The following is a 12,334-nucleotide window of genomic DNA, read 5'->3' as shown; positions in this document are numbered from 1 at the left end:
CGTTGGTAAAGGGGGGTTCATCTGGCAATACACAATCTTTGGGCAGGTCGGCCATTTTCTGCTGTCCAGCATTGGCATGTATCAATCAATCAATCAATCAATGTTTATTTATATAGCCCAATATCACAAATGTTACATTTGTCTCAGTGGACTTCACAGTTTGTACAGAATATCAGTATGACAATACGACACCCTCTGTCCTTAGACCCTCACATCGTACAAGGAAAAACTTCCAGAGAAAACCCAGTTTAAAGGGAAAAATGGGAGAAACCTCAGGGAGAGCAACAGAGGAGGGATCCCTCTCCCAGGACGGACAGACGTGCAATAGATGCCGTGTGTAAATTGAAAAGATAATACATTTGCAACATAGGTAGTCCAAATGTTTGGAAATGCATGTGTGTATAATAGGAAGATGAATCCATGAGTATATCCATCCAGGACTTATGATCCAGGACCACAGCCACGACTCAAGATCCAGGACTCGCAATCCATGACACAGGACCGCAGGATCATCCATGACTCCGGATCCCGGCGTATATAGACACCAAAAAGAAAGACATTTGGGGAAGCTGGGTTAATCGGAACATGAGAGTACACAGGTATAGACAGAGAGAAGGAAGAAGTAAGATGTCCCCCGACAAACTAAGCCTATATCAGCAAAACTAGGGGCTGAATCTAATCAGCCCTAACTATAAGCTTTATCAAAAAGGAAGGTCTTAAGCGCACTCTTAAAAACGGATAGGGTGTCTGCCGTCCGAACACAAACTGGAAGCTGATTCCACAAAAGTGGAGCTTGATAAGAAAAGGCTCTGGCTCCCATTGTACTTTTAGAGACTCTAGGAACAACCAACAACCCTGCATTCTTGGAACGCAATGCCCTAGTAGGACAATAGGGTATAATGAGTTCTTTAAGGTAAGATGGCGCCTGCCCATTAAGGGCTTTGTAGGCAAGAAGAAGAATTTTAAATTATATCCTGTGTTCTATAGGGAGCCAGTGTAAGGCAGCCAGAACAGGAGTAATGTGGTCCCTTTTCCTAACTCTGGTTAGTACACGAGCTGCAGCATTTTGAATCAGCTGAAGCGACTTGACTGACTTCTTGGTACACCCTGATAATAAGGAGTTACAATAATCCAGCCTTGAAGTAACAAATGCATGGACTAGTTTCTCTGCATCGTTTTGAGGCAAGATATGCCTGATTTTTGCAATGTTACGTAGATGGAAGTAGGCGGTCCTTGAAATTGATTTTATGTGGGCGTTAAAGGATAAATCCTGATCAAATATAACACCAAGATTCCTTACAGTCTCACTGGAGGCCAAATTAATGCCATCCATAGTTAATATATCTTTAGATAATTTGTTTCGTAGATTCTTCGGGCCAAGTACAATAACTTCAGTTTTGGTCGTGTTTAACATCAAAAAATGTAAGGTCATCCACGTTTTTAAGTCCTTGAGGCAGTCTTGAATTTTATTTAGATGATTAATTTCATCAGGCTTGATTGATAAATATAGTTGAGTATCATCCGCATAACAATGAAAGTTTACAGAATGATTCCTTATAATATTGCCTAACGGAAGCATATATAGGGTGAACAAAATAGGTCCAAGCACTGAGCCCTGTGGCACTCCATGGCTAACTTTGGTTTGCATGGAAGATTCATCGTTGACACGTACAAACTGAGAGCGTTCAGATAGATAGGACCTAAACCAGCCTAAAGCAGTTCCCTGTATGCCAACTAAGTGCTCTAGTCTTTGCAATAGGATATCATGGTCGATAGTATCAAATGCAGCACTAAGATCGAGCAAGACAAGAATAGAGACAAGTTCCTTGTCAGAGGCTATTAGAATGTCATTTGTGACTTTAACCAGAGCTGTCTCTGTGCTATGTTGTGTTCTAAAGCCAGACTGAAAATCTTCAAATAAATCATAGTTTTTTAAGTAATCACACAGCTGTTTTGCGACTGCTTTCTCAAGAATCTTTGAGAGGAACGGAAGATTAGAAATAGGTCTATAGTTGGCTAAAACCTCTGGATCGAGGTTGTGCTTTTTAAGAAGCGGTTTTATCACTGCTACTTTGAATGATTGTGGAACATAGCCTGATAATAAAGACATATTCATAATATTTAATAAAGAAGTGCTAATTAATGGAAAAACTTCTTTTAACAGCTTAGTTGGAATCGGGTCTAAGATACACGTTGATGGTTTAGAAGAGAGAATCATTGAATTTAATTGTTCAAGGTTTATGGCTGAAAAGCATTCTAGTTTACTATCTAGTGTAATATTATTAGAACTTACGTTTCCGGGAGCTGTTGATAACACTATACTGGTTAAAGGCAAGAGGTCATTGATTTTGTTTCTAAGAGTAACAATTGTATCGTTAAAAAAGCACATAAAATCATTACTACTGAGTGCTATGGGAATAGAAGGCTCAGTCGAGCTGTGGCTCTCTGTCAGCCTGGCTACAGTGCTGAAAAGAAATCTTGCATTATTCTTATTCTCATCTATTAATGAAGAGTAGTATGCTGCTCTCGCTTTACGCAGTGCTTTCTTATATTCATTGAGTGTAATATGCCAAATTAAACGAGATTCTTCAAGTTTAGTGGAACGCCATATCCTTTCAAGTTGTCTCGACTTTTGCTTTATTTTGCGGGTTTCGGCATTATGCCATGGAGCTAATCTATGTTGTTTTATTTTCTTCTTTTTCAAAGGAGCAACAGAGTCTAATTTTATTCGCAGCGCATCTGTAGCACTATCAACAACATGATCAATTTGGGGTGGTGTACATTTTGTATAAGTTTCCTCCCCTACATGCAGACATGCTATCGAGTTAAGTATTGGTGGAATCTCTTCCTTAAATTTGGCTATAGCACTAACAGATAGGTTTCTGCTGCAGGAGCTTTTGGCTAATGCTTTGTAGTCTAGTAACAGTACTTCAAAAGTTACTAAGAAATGGTCGGATAAAGCAGGATTATGCGGTTCGACTAATAGTTGCTCAATTTCAATACCATAAGTCAGAACAAGGTCAAGAGTGTGATTATAACAGTGGGTTGGTTTATTTACACTCTGACAGAAACCAACAGAATCTAATATAGAGTTAAATGCAACAGTAAGGCTATTTTTATCATCGTCAACATGAATATTAAAGTCACCTACGATAATTACTTTATCTGTTTTAAGTACCAAAGCTGATAAAAACTCAGAGAATTCTGATAAGAATTCTGAATAAGGACCTGGTGCACGGTACACTGTAACAAATAAGATTGGCTGCAAAGTTTTCCAGGTCGGATGCGTAAGACTGAAAATGAGGCTTTCAAAGGAGGTATAATTTAATTTTTGTTTAGTATTGATAAGTAAACTTGAGTCAAAGATTGCTGCAACTCCACCTCCTCGGCCCGTGCCTCGGGCAATATGAGTATTGATATGGCTGGGTGGAGTGGCCTCATTTATGCTGACATATTCTTCATGTCTCAACCAAGTTTCAGTGAGACAGCATATATCAATATTATAATCTGATATTAAATCATTTACCAGTATTGCTTTAGATGCTAGAGATCTTGTGTTTAAGAGACCACATTTAATCTTCCTGTTTTGTTGCACTGTAGTAGTTGTTACATTTACTTTTATTAGGTTATTATGTATGACACCTCTATTAGGTTTTACCTTAAATTGTCCTTGGGCAGACACACACACCGTTAATATTGGGTATTTTACTGGGTTCGGGATTCCTATGGATGACTGCCTAGGAGAGAGCGCAGAGAAGCGTGTAAGACTGCGACTCTGCCTCCTGGTCTCAACTCCAGTTTGTCATGGATTAAGTCCACAGAGCCCTGAAATGTTTGCAGAAATGAGATTTGCACCTTCCAAAGTAGGATGAATGCCGTCTCTCTTAATCAGACCAGGTTTTCCCCAGAAGGCTGTCCAATTATTCACGAAGCCCACATTGTTTGCTGGGCACCACCAAGACAACCAGCGCTGAAATGATGACATGCGGCTATACATGTCATCATTGATCCGATTGGGGAGGGGACCAGAGAAGATTACGGTGTCCGACATTGTTTTAGCATAACTACACACCGACGCCACATTAAGTTTGGTGCATTCTGATTGGCGTAAACGAACATCATTACCACCGACGTGAATAACAATCCTACTGTATTTACGTTTATTTTTTAGCCAGCAGTCTAAGATGCGCCTCAACGTCGCCCGCTCCGGCCCCCGGAATGCATGTGACTGTGGACGCTTCGGTCTCTAAATTCACGTGTCTCATAATAGAGCTACCAATAACCAGAGTTGGCTTCTCAGCGGGTGTCTCGCTGAGTGGGGAATATCTGTTAGATACGTGAACGGGTTGGTGGGGACCTGCGGGTTTCGCGTTATGCCCCTTCTGAACAGTCACCCATTCTCCCTGCTGCTCGGGAGTTGCCGGGGGACGGCTAAGAGGAGCTACCTTTTGCCGGTCCGCACCGGCTAACATGGGCTTTACTGTAGCTGAGTTATTTTCTAAGATGCGGAGCCGGGCTTCTATGGCTATGATTCCCGCCTCCAACCTAACAACTATACTACATTTAACACATGTATCGGTACCAGTAAAGGAGGTAGGGGAGTAACCAAACATGAGACAGTTAGAGCAGGAAATAGCACCCGAGGGTGGGGAAAGAGCCATGGCTAGCTATCAAGCTAAAGTAGCTACCGTTAGCAAACCCGAAAAGAGTGTAGGCAACTGTGGAGTTACAGTCGCTAAGAGGAGGAGAGTTTGTGAGTGCTTAAGCTGTAGTAACGTGTGATTACAACGTCAGGCAGTTGCCGTGATCAAGAGTTTTAAAACGATCGATTAAGTTAAGATAATAAGCTATCAGCAACAGAACAGGCACACGGGATACCCGGAGATGACAACAACAACCGGAAGTTACAACATGCTTACCGCAATAGTGGTCCGTGTAGAAACGTGTCTCCTGCACACTGTACAATCAGTTATGATCCTTCTTACTGCTGCGTTAGCCTTTGGAATCCAGTACTTCTGCCTTAACTTTGAGAGTGTATGATTCCTTCCTCCATGTCCAACTTCTCTGTGGATGTGTTGCTAAAGGAGAGTAGCGACACGTTGGTTCTTAGAGAGGATGAGGGGGCGCTTAGCCTCCTCTGGCATAGCAGAGTTGTTTAGCCGTCCACCTACTCTAAGTACGCCGTCTTCCAGAACAGGATCCAATCTGCTGAGTGGACTACTCGTCTGGACATGTGTCTGACCTTTCTCCAAAGCTTTGATCTCCTCCAGATATGCCTGCCTTTGGCTGAAGCGAACAAGCACTTTTTCAGCTAACTCCAAATGTTCCACGGTGAGCAGATTCTTGTTTAGTGTGGCTCTGTATTTCTTCATCTGCTGACTAAGAAAGGTTTCTTGAGTTGCAGGGTTGTCTTCTGACTTAATACTGGCGGCTTGGAACTCCTTCCTTTTTCCACTGAGTTGCAGCAGCAGATCTTTAATCCGGAGAAACCATCCCACTGCTCTCTTCAGCTTACACCATTTTGAATAATGATCAATGAGCTTGCTCACTGTGGCAACTCCTTCATCTATTATTGTAAGACAGACTGCAGGTGCCTTCTTTACCTCATCTTCATCTTCCAGAACATGGCTTGACAGATCTGGTCTTTCTGGCCACTCACTTTCATTTCTCCACAGGGAACGTGGGCCTTGTATCCAGTTCTCACTTTGGATAAAACTCTCAACTTTCAGACCTCTTGAAGCTTGATCCGCAGGGTTCACAGAGGTGTTCACATATCTCCATTGGCTTGGTGTAGAAGCCTCACGAATGATTGAGATCCTGTTTGCGACAAAAGTTTTAAAGCGAGACGTTTCGTTCTCAATATATTTCAGTACAGTAGTACTGTCTGTCCAGAAGATAGATTGCTCCAGTGTAACCTGAAGCTCTCTTCTTAGGATCTTGTCGACCTTGACGGCGACGACAGCTGCTGTCAACTCCATTCTCGGAATGGTGATGTGTTTCAGTGGAGCGACTCTGGACTTTCCGATCAGCAAGGAAACCTTTCTTTTGCCTTGGTTGTTTGTCTGCACGATGTAGGTAGCTGTTCCATATGCATCCATGCTGGCATCGGAAAAGTGGTGGAGCTGTGCCATCTTCATGGGTTCAACCTCTGCCGGTTTGACGCATCTCTGCACATAAAATTTTGACAGCTGCTCAAGGTCGGCCAACCACTTCATCCATTTCTGGGCCTGCCCGCTGTCTATCTTCTCATCCCAACCTCTCTTTTCCCTGCAAAGGTCTCTCAGAAGGAGCTTCGCTGGCAGTACCAATGGGGCCAGGAACCCGAGGGGGTCGTAGATGGAGCTAACCATGGACAGGATTCCTCGTCTTGTAGCTGGTTTGTCCTGTGGTTGCACTTTGAACCTGAAGGTGTCTGATTCAGTGCACCACTGAGTACCAAGGGCTCTTTCCATAGGAAGCTGCTTATGGTTCAGGTCAAGATCTTTGACTTCCATTGTTCTGTCTTCTTTAGGGATGGACGACAGGACGGCCCTACTGTTGCTGACCCACTTTGTCAGCCTGAAGCCTCCACTGGCGCACAGATGTCTGAGGTCCCTGGTCAAAGCAACAGCATGATCTTCTGAATCCACAGACTTTAAACAGTCATCCACATAAAAGTTTCTGAGAACCATTTCCACCACCTCGGGTGCTGTTTTGCCTCCTCCATCTTGTGCCGTTGTTCTTAGTGCATATGATGCACAGCTGCGAGACGATGTAGCCCCGAACAGGTGCACTGTCATTCGGCAGTCTTCCATCGGTTTATTCAGATCACCATCCTGCCACCATAGGAAACGCAGAAGATCAGCATCTTGGTCAGGGACTTTGACCTGGTAGAACATCGCCTCAATGTCGGCCATCAAAGCAATAGGCTCTTCTCTGAACCTCAGAAGGACACCAAGTGAGGTTCCTTGATATGTGGAGGTGCAGTCGAACACTACTCTTATCTTGTTTTTCTTTGGGTGGTAGAGACCGTGATGAGGTATGTACCGCACACGTCCATCTTCTCGGCTTAACTGTTCTATGGGAATTTTGACAGCGTAGCCTTTTCCAATTATACCCGTCATGAAGTCCTTGTAATCTTTGTACAGGTCCCGGTTTTTGCTGAGCTTTCTTTGGAGACTTGTGGCACGTTGCTCTGCCATGCAGCGGTTGTCTGGCATTTTAGCTGTCTCGTTTTGCAGTGGTAAGCCAATGCAGTAGTGCCCATCCCTTAACTCTGCAGATTTTACCACTGACCGCATGAACTGATGATCCTCCTGGGACATCTCTTCTTTGTCTTCATAGCTGAGTTCTGAGAAGTCTGTGTTATATTGCTTGATCCACAGTTCTTCTATGGTAGCTATGGAGATGTGGTTGGCTGTAATGTGGCTCACAACTCCATCCGCTGCCTTGCTGCCGTCATCTGTCTTCTTCGGCCCATTCACTACCCATCCAAGGGCAGTCTTAACTGCATAGGGCCCGTCTCCGATGCTGTTTATCACCTGCCATGGCTCCAAAGCTTTAGGGTTATTGGTTCCTATAAGCATGGTGACTTCTCCTTTTATCTTTGGTATTTTCCCCTCCTTCAGATATGGCCACTTCTTTAGGTCTTCCTGCAGGGGGATGTTTCCTTTCTTGACCGGTATATCTTTACATGTAAAGACCTTAGGGAGTTTAATGTACTTCCTTTCTTCAAGTCCACACACTTCCAGGTCCGACAAGATACAACTTTGGGCTGGCTTCTCCTGACCCATAGTTCGGAGTAGGATCGTAGTTTTCTTGCCTCGAACGTTCAGCTGTGTCTTCAGTGATTCAGTGCAGAAAGTCCCCGTACTTCCTGGGTCCATGAAGGCATAGGTCTCCACAACCTTCTCACTTTTACTGGACTTGACTTTTACCGGTACTATAGCCAGTACACATTCTCCGGCCCCAGTGTATCCACATGTTTCCTGCGTCAGTGACACGAGACCATTTGAGATGTTCTCATCTGGCTTTCTAAATGTAGCACTGTCCTTCTCAACATGCACAATTCCTGGGTGTCTTAGGGAGCAGACTTGACAGGTCATCCTTTTATTGCAGTTTCTGCTAAGCTGTCCCTGTGTAAGACATCAAAAACAGAGGCCTTTAGCTTTCAGAAACTCAATCCTGTCTTTCGGTTGTTGCTCTTTGATGATTCTGCAGGAATCGAGTGTGTGGTCTCTATGGCAGAACAAACAGGGTTTTTGAAAGGCATTGACAGGCTTTGCGGCTGAGGGGCTGTACTTTAAGTTTGAGGGCGGTGTTTTCTCTTCACTCATTGGAGCGACAGCTGTGGTAAAACTGCTTCCCCTTTGCCAGCCTGACTTCCAAGCTATAGAGTCCGTGGTCGTAGCTTTGACTTTTCCCTCCGTAGTTGTCCTGGTATCATGCATGCTTCCAAAGAGGGGGTCGTTAGCCATTTGTGATTGTCTGTATATATAGGTCACTAGGTCTGTAAACCTTGCTCTTCGTACCTTTTTCTCTTGAACCTCGAAAGCAGCACTCTTCCATCTTTCTTTCACTTTGTATGGAGCTTTGAGGCGACGACTCATGTTAGTTGGGTTGTTCATTTCGTCCATATACTCTATGTCCTCCATGGCATTACGGCACGTAATCAGGAAAAGGGCATAGGTATTCAGAGCTTTTCCGTCTTCAGATCTGATCTGTGGCCACTTTAGAGCTTTATCTATATAGGCAGTAGCAATTTTAAGTTCATCACCGTAGTGTTTCTGGAGTAGAGCCCTGGCTTCTTTGTAGCCTCTCTGTGGTGCTATGTGCTCACAACTGCGGACAAACTCTTGAGGTTCCCCTCCGGTGAACTGTTCAAAGTAGTACAATTTATCGCTGCTGCTCTCTGCCTTGCTGTCGATGACATGGTTGAAGCCTCTTATAAAAGGACTTGTAGGTGAGCGGGTCTCCCTTGAACACAGGCAAGTCTCGTTTAGGAAGATAAGACAGGTTATGTTGCCTTACTAGCATCTCAGTAGCTGCATCACATCGTAGCTGTCCCTCCCCTCTCCTCCCCTCTACGGTGACCTTCTCTGGGGCCCGGTCCGCGTGCTGCATCAGAAGCTCCATCCTGCTTGTCCATCCACATGCTTGACTCTGTTGGGCGTGGTTTGACAGTTCCTTTTAGTAGGTGTGCTGAGGCAAGTTTCTCACCATACTTAGCTAGTTTTTAAGCAGTTCTGGATCCGGTGCCAGATGTCTCTGACTTGCCATGACGTTGGCTGCGTTTGAGGTAGCTGCTCATACCATCCTGTTGGTCTTCATACCCATCAAGCACCTTTAACTTTGCATCACATGCAGCTACAGCTGCCTCCAACTCTAATTGTTCTCTTTGAGCTTTGAGCTGCTGGAGATGCTTTGCTTGCTGCTGGAGCTGCTTTGCTTGCTGCTGTATTAGAGAGGCTTCTTCTTCCTCAAGAGCCTGCTTCTTCTTTAAGGATGCTGCTCGAGCTAGCGGTACTGCCTTTTCAGCCTCCGCCCTCCTGCGAACAGAAGAAACGGTAGAGGAAGCCACTGTATGGTTACTGGCTCTGGAGGCGCTGTCTTCAGGCCTGATATCATCTACTTCAGACGAGCAGGCTTCCTCTTCACGGTCCTCTTTTGTGCCTTCGCGTACTCCTTTAATCCATTTTTCAGTTATGCGTACAAACTGTTCAATGTTTGCTGACTTGGGATTAAACCAGTGTTGCTGGTCTTCAGACGCCTCCTCTTCAGGTAAGAGAGTTACATACTCCTTGTTAATGTCATTAAGCTCTCCATATAATTTAGCAAAGTCTTCAGAATTTCTTCTTCCAGTTTATCCACATTGCTATCATTTTCTTTAAGACGTTTCAGCTCATTAACCTTATTGGTGAGCTGGCCCACCTTCGCTCTCCTTAATCCATTTAGCCTGTGGAGCCTCTCCTCTTTGGCCTTTTCCGTGGGCTTTGGCTCCCTCTTGTGGCTCCTTTCGGTTAGTTCTTCCATGGCTCTTTCAAATTAAACTTACTACAGTGCTTAAACTCAACTAAAGGTGTCCAACAATAAACGCTTCATTTTTATAGAAAATGTCTTTGTTGCACTGTCTTTCTTAAAGAACAACTTAGTTAAATGTCTTTTACAAACGAAAAGCAAAAGGTAATCAGCTGGTAGTTGGAATCAGCTGATCCATTCAGACTGCCTCTTCTGTCGGAGAGTAGCGATCTCCCATCCGTCTTCAAACATTAACATAACAAAAGGCCACTTCACCATCTTTGTTCCTCGGATGTCCCACCTAATGTGCCGATCTCCGTGTGTGGAAGAGCAGTCTTTATCTTCACCTTTCATGCGACGCCACTGGAATCCCTCCTTCATAGCTCGGCTTCTCCAGGGCGTAGTTTTTTGAGAAATGTAGTTCCAGTAATCCAAAATTCGGCTTACAGATAGCAAATAAGCTTGACTCGGACAAAATACGTCTCAGGATAGTTTGTTTTTTACTTACACAAAAAGGTATCAAATACAAACATATTCTCTCAGGTCAAAAAACTATGTTGCTCGGTGCTTCTTTCTCCTTCTCACACCCCAATCACCAGCAGCTGCCGTTGGCTATAACGTCTCGTAATCACGTACAGCTGCGGTCGTCTATGCCGTCAATTTCCCACGGCCGGTTCAAATAATTGATATGATAGCACTAATAACAAAGGATTATAATATTCAAATATACATTTTAACATATGGCTCCTACAGTAACCATGCCCTGATTATAGAGCAGAGGACATGTGGGACCAAGGCTAGAGAAGCTAATATCAATAGCTTAACAAGAAACAACATACGTATATAGTACATTTATCTATAGTGCCAAATCATAACACAAGTTATCTCAATATGCTTAATAAGTAGAGCAGGTTAAAGACTCTTGGCTCTTGTCACATTTTCTTAACATTTTCTTAATAGATTGAAAAGTTTAATGACCACATCTGAAAAACAACCCGTTTCAGCTACATTACTTTACCAGATCAGTGCACATTGTGTTCTTTTTAGGTTTCCTGAACTTCTCCCATACAACGGACCTGACGAGCATGACAAACTGAGTGAGGAGTTTCTGGACTACCAGTCCATGGACATTGCCATGCCCGAAGACCCAGACACGTTCAACATTGAGAGCTTTTGGGGGAACATGGCATCAATGAAGAATAAGGTAAGAATTATTCTGCCCCCTTTGAAATATCCATTGACGTAATCCACTTAATTATATACAAAGATACTTGAGAGTAATTAGGCTTGTACATTTTTCAAAGGTGACCGGTATGAGCAGATATGGGAGGCTCTCTCGTATTGCCAAGTTGGCGTTGGTACTTCCACATTCAAATGCTGAACAAGTGTTCTCTGTGGTGGGACTGAACAAAACCCGAAACAGTTTGGCTCTTGATGGAACTCTATCATCCATCATGACTGTGAAGATGGCAAACCTTGAGCCACAGTGTTTCAAATGGGAGCCCCCTGCCTCTGTCATCAAGGCATCAAAATCTGCCACAAACACCTACAACATGAGACATGTCATGTAAACCAAAACACACAAACAAAGACATGCACTTTATTTTTTTATAATATATATTATATATATATTATTCTGGCTCTAATTTTGTTACACTTAAAAAAAAAAATGCACTAAAGGAAAAGGCTGCTATTGGTTCTTAAAAGGCTGCTATTGTTTCTTAAAAGGCTGCTATGTTTTCTTGATATTGACATTTTATAAATAAATGTATTTTATTTGTCAAACTTTTTCTTGTTACAATTGTTTTCATTTCTACTTGTGCTGGTCAATTATTAACACTATATAAGCATGAGAAGGCCAACAGTGCAGGGAGAGCAGCTGGCATGGGGGTGAAGACATCACAACAGTCTTAATGTTAATTTAAATTGAGATATTCCTCTAAACCGACTTTCGGTCGGCGGCCAAACGCATCAACCCCGAAATTCTCACTCCTCCTTTTTACTGAAACTTGGCAGCCCTTGCTAAGCTAAAGACGAATAATTTCGGCATGATGACGTTAGTAGACGTATTTAGTCACTTATTTGCAACCACTGTTTACGGAGCTTCAGACATTCGTCACAGGGGTATTCACTGAGGTAATTTATGCTTTCAAACCAAATCTCCTAAGCTTGTTTTAACCGCAGAGCTTATTTCAGGCTTCTAACCAAGATCACATTTTAAAAACTGTGTCAAGGGAACAGAAAGAAGTAAAACGCTATCACATTTTTGGGTTTTAGGACTCAAACCTGCACCACTCTTTTGCAGATCAGACTTCCTGGCAGTTTCTTCATTTACTGC

At 43.4% G+C, this 12,334-nt stretch overlaps 1 protein-coding gene across 1 annotated transcript in view; it reads right to left on the bottom strand.

The window, feature by feature from the left end:
* Positions 1-12,334, bottom strand: part of LOC307014303 (uncharacterized protein) — a gene marked incomplete at its 3' end in the record, with an annotated part of 137,844 nt that overhangs the window by 86,888 nt on the left and 38,622 nt on the right. Inside the window, exon 10 of the mRNA XM_079642176.1 lies at positions 4,920-4,939. Coding sequence (XP_079498302.1) covers positions 4,920-4,939 — 20 coding nt within the window. The remainder of the gene's footprint in view (positions 1-4,919; positions 4,940-12,334) is intronic.

The sequence above is a fragment of the Notothenia rossii genome, assembly GCF_949606895.1.
Source record: "Notothenia rossii genome assembly, chromosome: 8".
Taxonomy (NCBI): domain Eukaryota; kingdom Metazoa; phylum Chordata; class Actinopteri; order Perciformes; family Nototheniidae; genus Notothenia; species Notothenia rossii.
Note: the sequence above shows the minus strand (reverse complement) of the source record. Positions and strands in the feature narration are given on the sequence as shown.